Below are 22,375 nucleotides of genomic sequence, written 5' to 3' on the forward strand. Positions count from 1 at the left end.
ACACACACTGCTACTTGTGAGGGAAGTGTAAGTGATCATAAAGGTGCTGAAGAACAATGGAGGGCAGGGCAGCTGGTCAGACAGAATATTTGTTATAATGTAGGGCATGTTTTGAAGCATAAGATGCTGCTTGGGAGGTCTTAAAATGGACTGTTCTCCCAAAAGTGTTTAAAAAGTAAGTCAGGGGAAAAAAAGACAGAGAAAGAAACTATAGAACTAAAACTGAAAACAAGGAACTCGATGGGCTGTCATCCAGATAAGTTTGGGATTTAAATTGTCCACTACCGGGGGTCTCCTTGGACTTCCACAATGCAATGTCTATATCTTATGTTAAAACTGAGTGAGAGTATGCACTTACTGTTGAGTATGATGACAGCCAATAATAAATTATTTACCAGAAGCTAGTATCAAAAATTTTCTCATTGCAACAAAAAAGTTTTACCCTGACTATACTTAAAAAAATTGCACATCTCAAACTCACCCTGTCTCCCAATTAATAAGAATCCACTCATGCAGTCAGAGGACAGAACTCACGGCGCTTTGGTGGCAGGCAATGAATTATCTCTGTTTTTCATCTGTCTTTTGCTGGTGTTTCACATTAAAAGCTTCTCTTATAAACACTGGTAGGTTTTCAATGTGAAACATGATCAGGAAATGGTGAGTTTGAGGAACAGCAGCTTTATACTGAGAAAAAAAACTGACCAAAGATGCTGAGTTTACCATTGCAACAGCTTAACATGAAGGAAGTTTGCATTACCAGTAAGGAGCATCAATAGTGAACTAATACAGCAAACAGAAGCAGGCAAGAAAAGAGGGAAACTTCTTACTAAAATTTGCTATAACAAAAACAAAGGGAATGGGAAATAAAATACATGCAGCTACAAGAACAGACTCAAATAAAGGCTTACTTCGCCCTTTAGTTGAGGTAAATATGGCCGTTGCCTGAGTGCTCACAGTAATGTCTGTTGTCCGTATTAAGAGTAAATGATGCCTGTAAACTACAAAGTAGTTAAAAACACTTTTAATGAGCATTTCCTGCACAGAGCTATTTACATATCTTATGTTAGACCTTCAAGTGACTCCCACACATCAGTGTTATAACTCCCTACTTTACCTGATCCACATACACAAACATGAACAATACATAAGCACTCCAAACAGCCCGGGACCATTAAAAACATTTATTTTCTACCCCACTGAGCACAGGGGGCACTAGAATGAATCACATCTACCGTGTGTATATGTGCATGTGCGTGTGTGTGTTTGTGTGAGAGAGTGTGTGTGTGTGTGTGTGTGCGTAAGTGAGAGCGAGTGAGTAAGATGCACAAATGGTCTGCAGATATCCTGCTTTATCCATCTGATTTTCTGTTACTCACTCTATGAATGTCATGACCTCTCTCACTCACACACAAACACACACACACATTATAGGCAGAAGACTTTATTAGTAGCACTGAACTGTGGTCTAAATTTCTCTCTGGTTCCCCATTTACTCTTTTCCTCTCATTCTCTGTTCTCATTATATCCACTTTTCTACATAATTTCCAATGGTCTTTTATCTTTCTTTTCCGATTATCTTTTTTTCCCAGCAACTCCCTGTTATTTCCACATTTCTTGCAATACAAAGTCACTGCAGTGAGCAGAAAACCAGATATTGTGGGTAAATAAAGAGGAGCGGTTAAAGAAATATGATAAAAATTTAAAAATTAATCATTAAAAAAACCTAGTAGAGGAAAAGAAAAAACAGAACCTGATATGGAGAGTGAGGAAAGGACATGATGAAGGGATGGAAGATAAGAGGATGACACACGCAGTGTAAGGCAGAACTGACTCATGCACTAATGACCACACAGCAAGAGGTTATGGGGGAGCATCAGAGAAGACGGTTAGTTTATCAGCCAAACAGTTACTCAAGCGTAGAGTCACTCTGCCCGCCGGCCCAAAAGCTGTCAGAAAAGTGGTCAGCCACTCAGCCAGTTGATTATTTATTTAGTTAGCGAATCAGCTACAAAGTAAATCAATGAGTTGATGTCAGTCACTCAGTTGGAGAATTAAGCAGGCAGTCAGGTGGTTAGTTAGTTTGTCTGTCAGTCAGCGGAGTCATTTAATCAAACAGTGAGTCAATAGGGTATTTTAAAAGCTGACAATCCCCCGATACTTGGCTTGTAGTTACTGGGGACAGTCTAGGTTTCCCCAGCCAGTTGATCTGGGAACCATCCACATGAGAAGCTAAAAGTGTTTGTTCAGTCCACAATCCTTTGCTCTGAGTGGACTAAACAGAGGCCTATTGTAAGTGAATGGGTCTCAGCTTTGGCCATCAGGCTCCTATACAGTTTCCTCCAATTCTCCCATTGAAAGGGGGATTACTGGAAATTGGCTTCGTATAACGTGGAACAAAGGCTCATCTCTCTCCCACTCTGTCTATCGCTCTCTCTCTCTCTCTCTCACACACACACACACACACACACACAAACACACAAAGAAGTACTTTGTAAAAACCAACAAAAACTTATTGCAAGTCAATTTCTGTTGTGTTGTTCATTGTGCCCTTATGATGACTTGGGGACTTTCTATGTTGAGTTGAGCCAAAAATACTTAAAACATGTGCAAACATGCACAAAGGAAGCTCAGGACAAATGAGAAGGGAAGAAAAAAAAAGGCAACATTAATCAGAAATTGGATGTTTTTTTTAAATATTTCGTTTCTATAATTTTTTTTTAAAGGAACATAAGGGAAGGATTGAATGAGAAATACGGGAAGAAGGTGACTGAGAGAATTTGATTAAGGGGAGAGTAAATACAGCAGAAGAGAGGAAATGTATGGAAAAAACAAAACGGACAATAAAGGGAGGGGACGTGAAGATGACACAGAGCAGAGATGATCATGGACAAGTGAGCAGAAGAAGACAGAAAGCGACAGTTCAGCTTTCCTAATAAACATAATGCAAACATGTCTCTTGGTGCAGTTTGCTTATTTTCTAGCACACAAACCAACCACACACACACATATTCCACATTGGAGGCAATAAGTGAAATCCTGTGAGTAAAGGGAGAAAGAGAGTAAGAACATATACCACCACACATTTCCACAGTGTGTCTGTGTGAGTCACTTTGTCAGTAATATTGTTTTCATCTCTCACATCTATTAAATCTGACCAACATGCTTTCATATTACCAGCTCCACATTTGTCAGCCCATAATCTATGATTCCCAGAAATACCATGCCTTGTCAGTGGAGGGGGGTGGGAAAGGAGGATTTGTCAGCTTATCTGCCTAATGACAATTATCTGAAATAAATGCATATTTCCCTTGCCTTTGTCCGTGTGTCTTCCAGTCCATCACCCTCCAGTGATTTTATTTTATTTTATATCTTTCCCCCATTAGTGCCAGCGGTTGTCCCTCTCCATGATGATTATAGAATATCTAAAGATTTGTCTTTTTTTTGCTTACAGATTACAGCTTCTCTCTAAACCTCCCAGGCACATGATGTGACATTTTAAATCTTCTGTCATATCCTTTCCCTTGGGTGCCTGTCTAAGCCTTTTGTGTTTGTTGGTTCAGGGTGTTTGCGAGTTTTATCAAGTTAACTTTTCAACTTTTCCAGACAGTTTAAATGCCAGTTGGGAGATATAAGTCTAATTTTGAAGCTGAAATAAAATGTGAGTATGATAAAATGTAATATGCACTGGGTGTTGGTGGCTGGGTTGAATTCTCACGAGGAGAACATCACATTACAACGCAACTCAATTGTGACCACAAACGAAATATGAAAAACATTCATGTGTCTGAGTTAAGACAACATCAGGGTTTCTACCAGTGTATTCCAGGGCCCGGTGGTCTAAGCTGACCCACCGCCAGGCCCAAGCAACAGGGAATTTGGGGTGGTTTGGTTGGAAACCTAAATCTAATGGTTAAATGCTCACCAGTGACATATGTTGGTTCAAAACCTTCAAATGAAGTGCAGCTGGTGAAAATCCCCTCCTCAGTAACAGTCACAATAAAAATGGCTATAATGCATACTGATAGAAATCCCAGTGATGGGCGACCACATCGGTTCAGAAAATCCATCAAGGTTATACCGGCCCTGTCAGTCTCTTTACTGGCCTTCTCTGTGCACCTGTCATTGATAGTGTGCTGCATGTATGCATGTTCCGGGACTGGGCTCACATCACTGCCTGAAGCACACCCCAAGCTGTTGGGTCTAATAATGCCTCTGATGGAAATGCTGAACATATTCATAAAATTAATTATATTATACATTTTTTCTATTCCTTCTATTGTCCTTCAGTTTTCTCAACATTTATAATTCACAACTCAGCTTTTAATGGTTATTTCTACCTGCACAGTTTGAGCAAGTTATTTGCTGTGCAGGGAATGACCAAAGGAAAAGCATTGTTCATTCATCTCCCCAGTGCATTGCACAATGTGGCCAAACTACACCCACACCAGGTGCCCCAGTCCTTTGACCACCTACAGACCACTGAGTGTAATTTATTCTAGTAATATTTTATCTGTTAGTAGCACAATAGTAGCACAATGCTGAAGCTAATTGTTAGTCACTCTGCTTGACCTCTACTCACCCCACTTTCCTTTATTTTTCTTTTCCCTGTGTTTGCAGATATCATTTCTCTGGGGAAAGTGCAGATCTCCAATTGGGTTTATGGGGCATCAGCACAGTTTGATTTTGTTATAAAGGCATCCCAATAAAAACCAGGGGTGGACACACAGGGCAAGAGGCCAGTCCCACTCTAAAAACAATAGTGAGTCAACGTAAATACTCAGGGAGCATATGGTCACTATACTGTTCCCCTGCAATAAAGCCAAGAGATGAAGGGATGGAGGGAGGAGAGGAAAGTAAATGAAAAAATGAGAGGAAAATAGGTGATGGGGAAGAAAGAAGAAAATCACCTGGGTAAGATAAAAGTGAGAGGAAAACAAAGAGAGAAACAGAAATCAAAAAAGAAAGAAAAAAAGAAAATTAAAACAAAAAAAACAAAAAAAAACAAAACAGTTATATAATAAATGAGGACAAAGTAGTAGTAGTACAGAGAGACAGAAATTCAAATAGCAGCATATTGTGATGCAGCACTGACACGCAGCCAATGTCAGTGTTTCTGGTAATATACCTAAGCTGGTGTAAATATTTTTGCCAAACACGACTAAACATGGTTATCGTTGCAATACGTTATAATAAATCATGTTCAAAAATTAGATTTTGCTGGCAGCTACTGGGCAAAGATGATACTAGTGTAACAGTTTAGGTTTGTAATTTTTTTTATGTTCTTCAGGCTCCAAATCAGCCTGTACCATACCAGTGTCTCAAGCATGTTTTTCAATGCACAAATGTAGACAAGTCTTGTGTTACTAAAGCCTAGGCACAGAAATGTAACAGTGATCTCATATGATGGACGATTTTCCTCGATGATCTACTTTTCAGATGAATTGTACAGATCGCGTCATTAAAAGATGCTATATTTGGATAATTAATTTAAAAAGTTCAGTCGCTGTTATTGTTAATTGTTTAACAGTGAGCCTGCTAACTGCAGCTGGTGAATGCAGTCCTTTTTCTGCTCTGCAGCCAGAGGGTTTGGTGTAGTGGCACATGTAGCAGTCCTCCACTTGGGCAAAACAAAAGCTAGCATCACCAGCTGCAGTCCAGGACGATGGAGTTACACGGACCTGCCCGTAGGAAAACAACAGCAGTGACTGAATATTGAAAATACTTAGACATATAGCACCTCATAAATAAACAACAGTGATCTCCAAAGGAATACTCCATAAGCAAAAATTGTGATTGATTGTGATACAATTCGTAAACAAAAGAAAGCAAGCAGATAAACATCCGAAACAAGCATCAAAGCAGCAGAAAGATACGAATTTCAACTTTCTGTCATGATTTTCAGCATAAAATCAGAGCAGAAAAAGGATGCAGATCACCATGGATTGTGATTCTACCAAAAAAGATAGTCATATAATGTTTTGGCCTGATCGCCCACCCCTATTTTTAATGGTCCAAAATCAAACAAACCAACAAAAAAATAACTATTTTACTTATTCTTTTTAGTAGCCAAAGGAGGTTCCAAAGGAAGCGCAGAATTATCTGGCAAAAAACAAAAAGGCAAAACAAATCTGTGTGTAAATTAGTTTTCTCAAGGATTTACATCTGCGGGGGGATTTCATGTAAGCTGACAGCAAGCATCATCAGGTGAAAATTTAATACAAAAAAAACAAACTAACAAAAAAAACAAATGTGCATCTCAGGATTTGAAAAAAGCAATTCAGATTATTTATAAGGTTATGCAGGAATGCACAGCAGGTCATTAAGAAATGCTGTTTCTGTCTATCTGTGGTACCTTTGAGCCAGGCACCAGGGAAGCAAACATAAGAAACCAGCCAAGCCATGCAACTTCTCCACATGGCCGCTGCAAATACATACACATTTATTAAAAGAACTGATTTAAAAAGCACAGAGGTAAAATATTACAAAATGTTCCTCTGTGTGGTAAGTTAGTTGTGTATAGGTAAGAGCAACTAATTCAGATTAAACAAACACACTTTAGAAAGCATCCAAAGCAAAGCCAACATGATGCTTTTCTGCCCTTAGTAAAAGGAAAGAACAATACAATCGAAACCAACTGCAGGGTAAAAAGAGAGATAAAGAAAAATGTACTTGGAACTAGTTTGAAAACTACTGGGAAGCTTTAAAAAAGAAGACATAAATGAAGCCCTAGAGATGTGTCAGTCGCAGCAAAGAGCCATTCTCTTGAATTTGAAAGGAACACAAAGCGAATATGAGGGCTCCTTCATCTCCCCGAGACATGGCTAATTCATCACGATGTAGGGGACATGTTACCATCAAGTCTTTCCGCGCCTTATTATCTTTACTTCAGCTCACTCTCCCTCTTACTCTGAAGTGGGCTAGAGTAAAATCTTCATCGACTTGCTGCTCTGGACAGAATTATCCATGAATGTTTGAGTAATCACACAAATTCCAGACTCTGCATGTTTGAGGTCACACTCTCACCATGGCTGTGTGTGTGCAAAGTGTTTGTCTGCCTGCATTAAGTGCTTAGCTTCAAACATTTATGTGTGTGCGTTATGAGATCAAATGATTCAGGCAGGAAGAGTCCAAAATTTTCAATCCGCTCGCTTAGTAATTTCAGTAGCGCAGGTCATCTGTGGGTGGTCTTAAGGTTTAATCAAGCACTGGAGAGAAAACAGAAAATGAGGCACAGCTTGATGTACAGCAGCATCCTTCTTAATCCATCTCACATAAAATTAGAATGAAAAAACACTTCAGAAGTACTTCAGAAAAAGGATGTCTCACTGAGCCCAGTTCAAAGCCACAGTTAAAAAATGAAAGGATGCAACCAGAAAGAAGGAAAAGAAGGGGAAGCGGTCACTTTTTCCCCTTTTAGCTGAACTTGACTGTATTTATAACTCCATCATGTTACAAAGCAGAGTCTCTCTTGAGTTTGAGAACAATACTAGCTGGAGTTTTCAAAGTGACATGCTGTACTGTCCACTTCCATTTAGTATTTAGATTACACCAAATAAAAAGACTTGACACTCAAGAGATGAAACTTGAGACATGAAGGGGAAGTGAAAATTATTTTCACAAGTGCTGTAACCCATAATAAAATATGAGTTATGAGGGGCCAGCATTACCTCAACGCTGCAATAATTTGACTGCGGGGTTGATCTTATTACAGTGCTAATCTCTTTTTTTCCCCCCTTTAATCTTGACCAAGAAGCCACTAATCTCCATCAACAATGAGCAAAGGCAGCTTTTGCTTTGAGGTAAGGTTAAGTTTTGTTAATGCAAATATTCTAATTTCTGTCATTGCTCACTTTAAAGATTTTTTATTAGGAAGGAACTATAGCTTCCTGCAGCCTTAACAGCCCAAGTGTGTCGTTGTATGAAAAAGCACTCGCACCACGCCAAATTCCCAGACCCTCATCACACACGCTTATTTCAGGTCATGTAACAGGTATCAAAATGTACAAAAAGTTTGAATATTAAGGGGCCTGCATTATAAAATCAATTTTGTGACAAAGGCAAACATTCAGTTGTATTCATCATTGTTGCCAAACCACTGGAGAGCTCTGTCCATCAAACACAAAAATTAAAAGAGTCTCAACTGTCACATCCTTGTTTCAAGGTAGAAGGGACTGACCTGGATTCACTTTGTTTCTCTGCAGTACTTTACCCTTACAATAATTGGTGTTTCAAAAGGAAATCCAAGATGACAAAGAGACACAAAGGTGGTAACTGCTGGCTTATGTGAAAAGCAAAAGACAGAGAAAATGTGGAGGTGTGGATTTAAGGGTTTCGACTCACTAAAGGTCATGAAGTTGCGAGCCTGTCTGACTACCAGGTCAGCTGCCCTCCTCTTTTCTCCTTCCCAGTTGTACTGTGTCTCACTTCTCTGTGACCTTTAGCTCTAAACCCTCCATTTATTCCTCTCTCTCTGTCTTTTAACTTTATGCACCTGTCCGCCATGCAGACTGTGCCAATCTGCCTGCAGTGATCATTTTTAATGGTCAAAGTCAGGGCCAAGCACACAATGCGCGTACAGTATAAGGATATTAAAAATACAAGTGTAATTGGCCTTGTATGCTATCTCATTAGCCTTTGGAAGCTAACACTAGTATTAGTGCCTAATAACTGCGAGCTTAATGTGCTCCTAATTAGCCTTATAAGCCATTCACATTTGTTATTTCCTTCTGCTTAGGTGAGCATTCAGCCTCACTAGACCCATTAGAAGAAGAGCAGCTTCTGAGAGGAATCTCCAAAAATATCACACACATACCTGACTTTACTGTGCAAAGGAAACACTAACTACCTATATGGGTTACCTTAAAATAGAAATTTACCCCAGGTAAATATTCTGGCATCAACAATGAGCAGAATGCAGTCTGTAAGATTAGCTATTCCTGACAAGATGTCATAGTATTGGTTATAAGAGGATATAAGGGTCTTTTTCTCTGGAGTTGTGAATTAATAAAATTCACTTACTTGCATATATGGTTTTATTTATTTTATTTACATGCAAAAATTAGTGGCTAACACAAAGTGCTATGGCTCAGTGACTCACAGACCTGGCTTTTCTTTCTCTCTCTGACTTCGAAGTACTACTGACTTGAGTTTGCAAAGGAAACACCTATTACTCATATTGTTAGCTTAAAATAGAATTTCATCTGAGGTAAACAGGCTGCCAAAAACAATGAGTGGTGTGCAATCTGTGGAAAAAAGTATGGCTGAAAAGCATAGTTATTTTTCATGAGCAATAAAGTGCAAAACTGGAGCCAGAGAGGGACAGGAAGACTGCTGCTATATGAAGGCTGTGTCTTTTGGGAAGATTTTTGTTCATACAGGCTGTAAAAACTAAGAACTGAGAGAAGATATAATACAACATGACACCCTGTGAACATCTTACATAATGACCACCAGACACACTGACATTTTATCACAACCTTGGTTTGATGAAGCAGTTAGACCTGAATGGGCCGATGCCCTGACTAAAGAGCTCATTTCAGAATGAGCTGGCAATAAAACCACTAGAAAAAAACTGCTGTCCAGAACCTTTCTTGCTTTATTGCCTGGAAAATAAATGCATGCATTAAAGCGTTACTTGCTGTCCGAGTATACTGAATGCAGCCTTACAGGCTGTAGTAACAGTAGTGTAACTTCTTCTAGCCCAGCAAGCTGCAGCTGTCTTACCGCCAACTGCAAAGTGGTGTCAGTCTCACAAGGGAGATGGTGAGCTAGTTGCACTAATCATATCGTGCTCTGAGCTCGGCTGGTGAGACTAATTGGCTGGTCAATAATCTGAACAGCTGGAAAGGGGAGTGACCACCAGTTGCTCAGCTGAAACAAGGGGAGCACCAATCATCACAAATCAAGCTCCTCATTAAAGACATGATCTGTCAGCCATTGTTCAAAGAGACCTCCTTTACTCTCCTTGTTTATTTGAGTGAAGGCAACAGTTAGAATCAGGATGAGCTTTTACTGCATTCCAGCTGGGTGTTTGTCAACTCTGAGAAAACTGTTCTGAAGTGATGGTGGGCTTGTCGAAGGTACTGAAAAACAACTTTGCCTCCTAATTTGATGATGTGCCTGAGCGTGATGGTGAGGAGTTTGCAGTGATAGGCAAGCTGCTGACTCCATCACTGTATCACATTCACAGTCTGAAATAACTGACATTCAGTTGTTACACGGCTTAAAGCTCTGCCTGGATCAGTGAAATCAGCAAAGAGAAACTTATATACATGTGGCTTAAACTTTTATCACAGTGACATTTGGTTTCCATTACATCAGGGTCATCGTTTTCACACCTGAGTGCCATAAAAATATGAATTAATTCCATGTACTAACTCCATCACTGCCTGCACTGACAACCTATGAGCCCACATTTCTTTCTCTGGAAAAATCCATCCATGCTTTGTTTCTATTTTTAGGCACCACAGTGCACACAAGGTCTGTTTTGAGTGGTGATCACATTAAACACATTAAGTAAAGCCTTGGCTTTTACATAGTCAGCTGAAATGTATTTTGATATTTACCACTGAACCACAATTTAACAAAAACACAAGCATAAAAATATAAGTATAAACATACACTATAGAGATCACTTACAGACAGTGCTTATCGTGTAATGAAAGGTAAGGGCCAATCAAACTGCTAACAAATCTCTGACCTCACCTTTTAAATGCCTTACAACAAATACAATAGTCCTAATGTCGTACTCTCCATGTTTACAACCACTCCAATGACGTGACTTTCTAAAAGAGACAAACCAGTAAAGACAAAAAAGGGGTTGAGAAAAAGGGTAGGAGTGAAAGTGAGAAATTGAGAGGGAGAGAGGAAGAGACCAGGTCTGACGCTAAATGGCATTTAGCATTTATCCTGACTACAGCTTTATGCTAAACCGCTTCAGTTCATCACGTTATATTACCGTATCGCTGCATGTGTGCATGTATCTGTGTGTGTGTGTGTAGTGTGTGTTTAATAACTTATTTTGGGGCCATAAATAACCTGTCAGTTAGACAGGCAAGCTTAGACAGAATTGTAATTCCTAATAAATCTCAATGCAACCAGGCGGAGGAGGGAGAGCACTTTTCTAACTTCTTCTCTCAGGACTTTCACTTTCAGATGAATTTTTCTACCTTAATAACCAACGAAGCCTAGAGGTTCGAGCCCCCCCCCCCCCCCCCCCCCCCCCCCCCTCCCCACACTCCACCCTCCTTCCTACTACCACCACCACCTCACCACACCCTCCTCCTGCTGCATCTATAATACTGCTGCAAAGTCTCCCTGGTGTGACTGTGTTTGACTGAGCGAATGAGAAGCAGGAGCTAGAAAGACCACAGTGATTACTTGACATTCCCTGGACAAATAAATACTTTCAAAAGGCTATGTTAACATAATTCAATAATTCATAACCAGTTCGATTGTTTCTAGGTGTAGCTTTACCTAACAAGAACTCACTCTGACCACAAGAGCACAGTCGTCAGGTCAAACAAGACGAGGCGGAACTCTAGGAAACAGAAATCTGCCTCTCTCACTCCCCCTTTTCGTCTGTACTTAGCCTCTTATGACAAGTGTTTTCAATAAGGCAGTCTTATGACAGCCCCTCTACCATGCAGAGACACACAAACACACAGGCACACACACACACACACACACACATTCTTTAGCCCCGTGCAGAGTGTTAACAGGCTTTCTGCCAGTGAAGCAGAAAGACTAAGAGTTTAATAAGAGAGAATCATCAGATATCTGTGACAGGCAACATGTACACACACAAAAACACACACACACACACACACACACACACACACACACACACACACACACACACACACACACACAGCATTAGAGAAAGCACTACTCTATCTTACAACCTCGTACACAGTCAAGACTGTGTATATATAAGTGCATATGTGGTAACATGTATACTTGTGTGTTTGTATGCATTTCTGTGTGTAGCTGTGTGTGTGTGTGTGTATGTGAGTGTGGCCTGTGAACCTTCATGGCGACACAGGTCTGTCTGGGAGGATAAGAGCATGACGTCTTATCAGCCACAAGCCAGACAGACACACAAACACGCACACAGACACACACAGACACACACAGTAGGATAGCATGCCACCTCATATCAGCTATACAGCAAGGCCTGTCACTGTTGGGTGGGTGGGAGGGGGAACAGCAGAGGGGAGCAAAGGGAGGAACGGAGTAGAGGACTTGGGGGACGAGCGGGAAAAGTTGAGGGATAAAGAAAGAAAATGAAAAATGGGATGAGAAGAAAACTGACAGAAGAGAAAGATGCGGGTATGGGTACTGTTATGACAACATGTCCCTCTGGAGATAAGGAATGATGAAGACATGCAGGGATGAATGATCACAGAAGAGGTATGTTAGCCATTAGCAGTTAGACAGACTGCCCAGTAACTAAAAGGTCTTACTATCTATCTGAGCATTAGTTTGTCTGACACAACCACCAGACAACACTGAGCTCAGCGAGCCTGAGTTCAGCAGCCGAACAGAAGTGACTCAGTGACTGACTGAGAGACTAATATTCACATCATATGCAGAGATTGGAAAGATTCCCATGTTTACAAGGTTCACATCACACAAAAACTCAAGAAAGGTGCAGAGTTGGTCGAATGAAGGTTGAAAATCCTGAATTGAAACATATCACTATGTACATTAAAGATTTTTATAAGGTTGAATTACTGGCTCACATGAGGCATCCTTCCATATTATTTTGCCTCAAGTTGGATGTATTTGTGTGTGTCCTTGTAAAATGTATACTTTAAAGGCTCATTATTATGGTTTTCTATTTATGTGTAATGAGGACAGTGTTAAGAGTGTTACTTGTGACATCCTTTCTCAGGGCTGGACTCAAACCACTTTTTGATGCCCCCCAAGAATATATAGGTAAATAACTAGATCAATATTATAACCATGCATGAATACTGGACTATTGGCTTGAACTAATGACAATCAGTCGACCAGGAAAATCTTTGGGCGGGGGCAGCCCTACTTAACTAGAAAGACTTGGAAACTGTATTTGACATTGAGGAGTAGCCCAACTGCCTGATTAAATGACTAGCTGAGTAAATGGTGGTTAAGTGTTGGAATGACTGATTGAATGGCTGACTGTTTAAATTATTGACTGATTTATTGAGTAAGTGATTGAAATCCTGATAGAGTAAATGACTGACTCAGTAGTTAGGAGGCAAAAGCAAAAGATAACTTACATGCATGCATTTCAGAAGGAGAAAGTTGCTATAGCTCTGATTAATGGCATCAAGAAAGTAATGCTCCAAACAACAAGGACGTACCCTACATTCCTCCCAGATTTAACAGGGCTGGGCTAGAAATTAGCCTCAGAAATGTCAGGAAAATGGCAAAAGAGTTCGGAGGGAGGGACATGGAGAGGGAAGAAAAGAGCAAAGAGGACGGGGGGGGGGGGCTGATAGAACGAAAAAGTAGAGAACAGAATGAAAGGAAAGAGAGAAATCATTTCATGACACTACATAATTATAGAAATGTCAAAGAGGTGTGCAGAGAAGGTGGTTGAAGGAAAAAAAATACAGGGGAGGTGACACGGGAGGAAAAAGGGGTGGACAAGGGGACTGAGGGCGGTAGATAGAGATCCTTTGGCCACTCCGAAAATTAGTTACAGAAGTGTTGGAAAGGGGAGGAAAAAAAGGAGGAGGAGAGGGAGGAATAGCAGAGGAGGAAAATAACTTGGGAACACAGGCCATCAGTCATTGAGAAAGCAGGCCTGACACTACTGCATCAATAATTCAGATGACTACGGCTAATGAGCGAGATCCAAACAAATCACCTCTGAATTCACTGGGAGAACATTGAAACATTTCACTGAGCAAAATATGGCACCATTACGGCTGCTTTTTAGCAGCAGTTTGGGCTATATTGGCAACACACAAGGGAAAAGGGTTGGATAGACTATTCATATCTCATGAACCCTTGAAACATTCACATTTATTTTCATGAGAAAGAAGGGATGGAGAGAATCAGCCAAGACTGAGCATTGGCCTGCATGCATAAAAGAGGGAGACCATAGGAAAAGATCGATTTAGCAAAGTTGGAAACGGGTAGAAATTAACAGACTGTGATAAAGTAGGTGGAAAAGAAAAAAAAAGGGAGGAAAATAAACAATGAAAGGAGAATCTGTCGTCTCAGTGAGAGCACTGACAGTGGAAAAGGCTGGTGTGCAGCAGACAAAAAGAAATGTAAAGACAAAGTGAGATAGCGCTATTTGGCAGCAATCAAACCCAGTGTGGTGTCTGGCATTGGACAGATGACTGTAACTAACACACACACACACACTTACATATGCAGGTGCACACATAGTTAACAACTTTCTTCATCCTAACTCCACACAATGACATCAGTACCTACGTGGCATGGGACCATATTGAAACTACAATCCACTTTCCTCACAAAGCATTAAAAAAAAAAGTTTAAAGCTGACTTAACATGGAAGCTATATAGAACATTTTAGTATGTCTGAACTCCATTGGTCAACAATGCAGTAAGTAAAACTAAATGTTTAGTTTGAGCAACAACAGTTGCACCTATGTTAGCTGAAGTCACACAGTATCCATCCAAACACAAACATGTCAACAGCCCCAAGGTCAGATTAATTATTTATGAATGTTAAAACCCAAATGTTTGTCTGTGGAACATTTGGAGCAGTTGAAAGGAGTCTTTAAAGTCTCTGGGACTGACTGATAAATATTTCTTTAATGTCTACTGAAAGTGCTGGCCTCATTATTAATGATGGGCATGCCTGTGTCCTTTTGGTCTAGTATACCATGTGCAACAATTCAATTCCTGCTAGGAACCTTTGTTGCATTGTCATCCCACTTGTTCCCTCTCTCTATGTTTCCTGACAAGGGAAGACAAGGGAGACGGAGCTGACTGGCAAATTCATGAATACACGCCACACATCAGTATTGAAATTACCATACTGCATAAAACTCAGTATGATCACCAGCAATAGCGTATCTACAACATGCTCAGAATGTAAAGCAACACAGATGTTGTAGGGAAGATTATGCTAGTTATCTTACACAGTGTATACATTTAAAACCACCATTGGCATACGAATAACATCTCATTTTCTTTAAGTGGTTCTGCATGTTATCAGTATGCATTTTTCATTTTTTGCATGTCATTTCTCTTCTGACTAACCCCTAACTCTCCCTCTATCCCTAATCCTGAAAGTAACCACAACAGCATTAAATGACATGCTTAAAGCTAGAAATACATAGACATGACATGCAAAAAGCCTGAGTGGCATGTTATTTAAACACGATGCCTTGAGATCACATTGTTAAAACACGTCAAAAGCTTAATATACATTAAAGGATCCAATTAATGGGGAAAAGGTATGTTGTCTCAGATAGTACACGTCTGCACTCTAAAATCCATGGGCAGAAAGACACAGTGTGTAGACAGTGAGCTATGCTATATTTTTCGATGAACGGGTCACCTAGAAAACCAAGAGTCAATAGTGCTTACATAGTGTTTAGCTTCATAAGCCCCAGTCTAAACTCAGCAAGTGGCCTGGGTTATGCCCTGAAGGGCCTACCCAGTATTTTATTGCACCTCTGTGTGCAGAGGTAGCAGGATCTTATTATTCCGATCCACTTATTAGACTGGTCCCTGGGTGTGGTAGCAAGCCCACTACTTTGCAATCTCTATCCCTCTGTAGATATATAACTCTCCAGATATATAATTCTCCTTGCCTCAGACTCGCTGCCCTGGACTTTTTTCTCCCTTTACCTCCCCTGACTCCATATGCCTTGGTATAGGAAGTGCTTACATTGGTCCTTTCTTTGTGCTGTAGTCAGCCTTAAGACAGAAACACAACACAAGCTAGATATAATATCTAGCAGAGCTGGGGTGATGAACGAGGGAGTATTGAAGGGATATAAATATTATTTCTCTCTCCATGACTATTTCTTCCATTCCCTGAGGGGCATATTGCAGGATTTAAAAAGACAAGGGTCCAGCACTGCTGCACTAACTTCTTCTTTTTTTATTTCTTTTAATTTATTACTTTCCTTCTTACCATCTGTCACAATCCTGATGCTTAACTTTCTCCTTTCTCCATTTCAGACTCCATATTTATATTTATATTCCACCCACACGTACATCCATCTTGATTATTTCTAAGGAAAGGAAAATAAGGAAAAAAGAAAGTGTCCTGTCCTTTGTTACACATTAAACTTTCTAGGGCATCAATAACAGAGGCCAAAAACTGTCACTATCACTGCTCTGAGGTCTGGCTCTGACAGTAATACCATTTTCCAACAGCATGATACAGCACACTTTGGCTGCAAACCGTTGTACTGTACCATGCTGACCTGAAATTCCATTGCAAACTCATGAAGCAAGATTACCAAGGCAGCACATTCTGTCCTGTCAGTGAGGACCCTCAACTGAAGGCAGTCAGTCAACTGATTTGCCCAAGATGTGATTTCATGCAGGCAACAACAGGAGGTATTTAAAAGACTAACTGTGCATGACCTGTGTAGCAGAGTGGCTGTGGAGAGTTTTGTTTCTCTCCTTCTTTTCTGCTCTTTACAGAGAGAACACCATTGCATTTGATCCACAGTTGTAATGAAACCATTCATTTATTGCACTGGTAATGCAAACTCAACACTTTCTACTGCACTTTCATGTAGACAGCTTGTAGTGGTGCCTCCTCATTCTGAATTACTGGAAGGCATTTACTGTAAAAGCAAATGCAGATGATGTTAAATTAGCCACCAAGACCAAACTCATGCTTGATAGAAGTTGGTCTTAAACTCTGCTCGATTAAAGTGTAATAAATAGGGGAAGATATTAAAAGTTAAGCTCCTATTTGTTAGATGAGCAGTAAAACTATAAACGGGGTCAACAAAAGTGAATCCACACAACAGCAAGTCCTACATGACATCAAACTTGATGCCAGAGTTTTAAAAGTCTGTACGCAGTCTAAAACACATCTAGTGTGCCAGTGAAAAACAGACATGATCTAGCCTGCCATGTCATTCTAACTACATATGGTTAGAGCATTACAATAATTATGCAGTTATTATATTGATGAACCTGTGACTTGGTCATTATAAATATATATATATATTTTTTTTTTTAAAGGAGAGGGAATGGGACTCTACAAACACATAAATATACAGAGCTTTGACTACTAACTTAGGATTTAAATACTGATTTAACTGATGTTTCAGAGCAGCCTTTATTATAACTTTTAGCCCATGTTACCTGGCCCTACAGCTTAGAGTTAAAGCATATGGTGGCCTGGGCAAGATGAAGGGCACTGAGGGACAGCCGAAGTTGGTGAGATGAATACAAAGTGCTGCTTCACCATTTTGTCCATTTTCAGCTAAATAAGATCTTCCTCTGCCTCCTCCACCTCCTCTGCCATGGCCCCAGGCAGCCAACGGGGAAAGTACATTTCTCACATTATAACCCTTCAATATCTCTCCTGTGGCTCATTGAAAGTATGTCTGTGTGTGTTTGCGTGTGCGTCTATGTGTGCTCGCGTAAGTATGTGTGCCTAGCTCCTGTCTGCAGAGTCAAACTCAGATCTTTCAGACTGGATGGACCAAAGTTAACAAAATTTAACTCAAAAGTTTTAAAGACAGTCGTCTCAATGTCAGAGACGCAAACTAATAATAGCTGGACAAATTTCAGCTGGGTAAGTGATTGAGAAATGCTCTTTCTGTCACTCATTAGATAATGTAGAGGTGTCCTTGAGCCGGGCACTGCCTAACAGCAGACTGTGGCTATAATGGGCAGCTCCCTGGTGTACTTTTGTGAATGTGAAGCAAGGCATTGCTGAAAATAAGCACTGATGTTAGCAGACTGTCCCTGGGTAAAAAGGTTAAAAATAGGAAGTGTTCATTAATGTCAGCAAAACTGAAGTTTTAAAATTCTAATGGCAACTGTTAGAGACAGTGCAATATGGTTTCAGTCATCCACAGACACAATTTCTCCCACAGAGCTTTGACAGACATTTTACTTTAAGTAGGATGTTGGTCAATGTATGGAACAGACTTTGCATCAAGAAAATGTAAATATATGTATTTAAATATATTGGCCACTGGCACTTTGTGCTTTATCTTCCAAGACATGATAAATAAATTGTTTAAATCACAAGAAGTGAGATTGTGACACATTAATTATACATACACCATGCAAGCCATCAAATCACTGTTAGAATAAATGAAGTGTATACAGCAAATTCATTCGTTCACTCATTAACCATCCATTAGCTATGCCGCTTATCCTTATAGGAGCCAATCCCAGCTGACATTGAGCAAGGGTGGGGTATACCCTGCACAGGTCGACAGTCTATCACAGGCCTGACATATAGAGACAAACAACCAGTCACGCTCACATTACACCTATGGGTAATTTAGAGTCACCAATTCTTCCCCTCAGTCAGCTCTTTGATCGTTCATTTGTTGACACATTCAATTCTTTATTCATTCATTCAAATATTTGTTCACCTGTCATGTACTTGTCCATGCATTCCTTCATTTATTCATTCCACAATTTGTCCACTCAATCAATTTTCTATTTGTATGCAAAATCATCTGAGAAGAAAGGTGTTGATGAGGCGTTGCAACTGTAAAGTTACAACGGCACTCTGACTTGATTCAAAGCCCTTGGTCCATAGCTGGATATTAAAACAAACTAAGGCTGCCCACTAAACTGATTGGAACCTCATGTTAATAGGTGAAGCGTCAGACTTTTTCTTTTGCTGTGTCATTGCTGGATAGAGCAGAGCAAAGCAATGTGATGCTTCTGTCTTCACTGCGTTTCTCTTCATACTCCAGTCTGCATAGCTACACTACTGACTGCAGACACTGGCACCACTTTGTGTGCTGCCATCCAATGTGGTTGCCATTCCAGCTAACAGTGCTGTCACGAGCCATGCAGGAGAGGTGCCCCACAGTGCATCATAGGACCTGCCATTACCAGGTGCTTTACCAAACTATGATAAGGAAATGCACACCTTTTATTTCTTCTGAAATAAATGTGTGGAAATCTGATGTTTGTACACAACAGATGGTGCTCCTGTTAGATGCCAGTAAAGGCACCAAAATGTGGGTATCACAGGTAAAAAGTGAGACTGTACAAATGAGCTGTTTCGTGAGATAGCTGCTCTAACTGTAAGCCTCAATTTAAGATTACTTTTTCAAACTACTATACACAAGATTTAAATTAAAAAATCTACTTTCATCTTAAAACGAATAGTGTAGTACAGTATAGTGTAGTATACTATACTACAGTATAGTGTAGTATAGTATAGTATAGTAAATTAATAGTGATATTTATGATTTAAAATAAAGAAAAATATATATAACAAATATCAATTTTAAAAAAAGCAAGAATCACCAGCACATACCTTAATAAAACAAAGATGCTGTTTCATATCACCATATAAACATATCTGACAAAGTACAATATGAATAAAAGATAGTGGTGGATACTGTGCAATCATCACAGTTTGCGTGGGTAACAAATTTCATTCTCTTTTGGGCCTTCAATGCAAAACAGTACACACTCATATTTGCTGTAACACCACTAGAAGCAAACCTATAACCAATATATACTGCATGTGTGTGACAAGTCTATCATAAGGGTGCATATTATTAACATAACCAGCAGCATATTTCAAGTCACTGCGGTCGACTCATTACAAAAGCAGGTGAACAGGCACAGCTCTTTCAGCCGAGTGGTACATGTCAGATCGAGCAAGCAAGCCACAGCAGCTTCCTCCCGAGCTGAAACAGACCTACTTTCACCTCGATAAAATGACCACAAGACAGCCTCTTACACTAAATACGCAGTGGTAAAATGCGCCTGTTCCGGAGCTGTGCAGCAACCGTAAATGCAGGTAGCAGGCAGCTAGCTTTTATTGTGGTTATTGTGTGATGCTCGGGAGCATCGTCTAATATCACCATTAAGATGCCGAAACGTAAAACAAAGCACTTCCTGCACTCCCGATTTTCAAAATAAAATCATCGCTGGCGATAACGCCGTGATGTTTTTAGTAGCGAAGCTAATCTAAACGCAAATTAAGGATAAACAGTGTAAACACGTAGGCTTTGTTAGCGGTGGTCCCCCACTTAACAGCGTTTTTGACAAAGAACAATATCTACAGGAGAGTAGCTAGGCTAGATTAACTAGTTAGCTTGCTATGCCTGGCCACCATATACGTAAATTTCATGCAGAAAGCGAGCAAAGCTTAGTCACACGCCACAGATATAGAAAATGATAACATGTACGTCGTGCCTTTTTCATTTACATGATATAAGTAGCAATCATTGTTCTCCAGAGACAACATAACCAGAGATTAGCCCGGACCAACTTCCTGTCTATTCTGGCTAACCCTCATGAGTTGAACGCACATCGGCACATTCAACCTGTACACGCCTTTCATTAAACAGCACAACAATAATCACCAAGGAATTAATTCACGGGGTTGAAGTGTTACCTCCTTCTTCTTCTGCCCTCCCCCGGGCGGCAGACAAAGCAGCAGCAGCAGGAAAACAGACAGAACCGTCAGGTTAGCGAAGGTTTTCGTCCAAACAGGCGCCATGACGGAAGGATGCTCTGACTGAGAGACACGTCTCTGCCAGCGGATTGGATTCTGAGCCAACCAATCAACGTAAAGAGAACTGAAGCGCCGACGCCTCTGGGTTTTGTAGTTTTTGAGACTGACAGCGACGCTGTCGTAAATGTTATGCCAACCATGGAGAGTGTGGAGAATGTACGTGTAACTAACAGTGGCAGAATAATGGCAGCTGCTAAAACCACAGTAACTACAGGTGGGTGTTTACAAATATGTAATGATATCACATCGCATACACTTCAGTATCGCCTACATAGTACCTACCTTAACATCCTGGTAGGATGGTGATGGTAGGATCCTAAACACTGTATTGAGAACAGGGCAAGTTAGCTGTTGGCCAAATTCAGATCTGTGTCTGTATCTGTAAAAAAAAAAAATTAAAAAAAGAGACCGATAAAAGAAACTAGAAAAAGCAGTAACAAATCACTTTGTCCCTGATGATTGACTATTGATTGTATAAAAAATTGAATGCATAATTTCTGGTCAGAATCCAAAGCAGAGACCATCATGTTAGCTTGACTAAACCTGTTTCTATCATTTTTCTGAACCACATCAGCTGACAGAGAGTTTTCTATGAATATTCATTACAACTCACAATACAAGATTAGCAATATTATTTTTAATCAACATGCTGCCATTGTGTAGATTAATTCATTTTGTTAATTTTCTATTGTGAATGTGTTTCAGTCTCAGAACAAGAGACTGAGTGAAAGTTTCCCCTGATTAAGTCCCTGGTCTGCAGTTGGGCCTACAATTTGTCAGAAGTGTGAACGAATGTGATGCCTGAACCAAGGACCACAGAGTTTGCCTCTCTATTTCTCTCACTCATATGTTCTGGGAGGGGTGAGCTTGTCACAGACACTTGATAGAGTTAATTGAGGGGGACAAATGATTTATGTGAAACCATTGGGGATGACTTCTCTCCCTGTCTCTCCATGAAATTACACCTAAGCAATTTGTGACTAATGTAATGCAGTACATTAGCCTTGCAATAAATATTGTGTGTAATATTGTGTGAGTGCATAAAACTTTCCACACCTGTCTGAGGGTCATATCCATGGCTGAGGCAGTCACAGATGGCGCTGGCTGCCTTTGTCCCCCTAAGTGCAGACTGTGGCTTTTTCATTTATCTGATACTGTAATTGAAACATGCATATAGATGTTATGCACCTTTCAGTATAATGCAACACCACAAGAAACTACAGCCGCATTACCTTAACACACTCTCAGAAAAAAATGACCATTAGGCCTTTCACGGTGGATATTGTACTGAATTGCATTGCATTGGACATGCTTTTCTACTTTTCTGGCCACTTGGCATAATTCCCCAGGCAACAGAGAGGCAACGGAGAGGAAGTGCATAATCTAGTTTACTTTACTACTTTACTTTACCTGTCTAACTTTTAGATTGCATGCCTACTGAGGTGGTACACACTCTACTGACTCAATTCAGCTCTTAGCCAGATAATAGTACTCTCAGGTAGTAAATCGTGTTGAAAATGTGCAGAGAGACCAGTTGAAAGCCTTAGAGACAAACAACAAATACAGACAAAAAAGCCAGTTTCTTTCATTCTTGTAAGTCAGTTCCCTTGGAACTTTTTTAATGCACATCACGCAAAAATGCACATCACGCAAAAATGTGTTTAAAATAGTGCTGGACATTCTCAGCAATGCAGGGAGTGCTAATGT

The 22,375-nt window shown here is 40.1% G+C and overlaps 1 protein-coding gene across 1 annotated transcript in view; it reads right to left on the reverse strand.

The window, feature by feature from the left end:
- Positions 1 to 20,704, reverse strand: part of tusc3 (tumor suppressor candidate 3) — a 69,921-nt gene extending 49,217 nt beyond the window's left edge. The window contains exon 1 of the mRNA XM_071504044.1: positions 20,549 to 20,704. Coding sequence (XP_071360145.1) covers positions 20,549 to 20,653 — 105 coding nt within the window. The 5' untranslated portion in view covers positions 20,654 to 20,704. The remainder of the gene's footprint in view (positions 1 to 20,548) is intronic.
- Positions 20,705 to 22,375: the final 1,671 nt, after the last annotated feature.

The sequence above is a fragment of the Trachinotus anak genome, unplaced genomic scaffold (assembly GCF_046630095.1).
Source record: "Trachinotus anak isolate AG129_WGS33_773 ecotype Australia unplaced genomic scaffold, CSIRO_AGI_Tana_v1 ptg000019l, whole genome shotgun sequence".
Classification (NCBI taxonomy): Eukaryota; Metazoa; Chordata; class Actinopteri; order Carangiformes; family Carangidae; genus Trachinotus; species Trachinotus anak.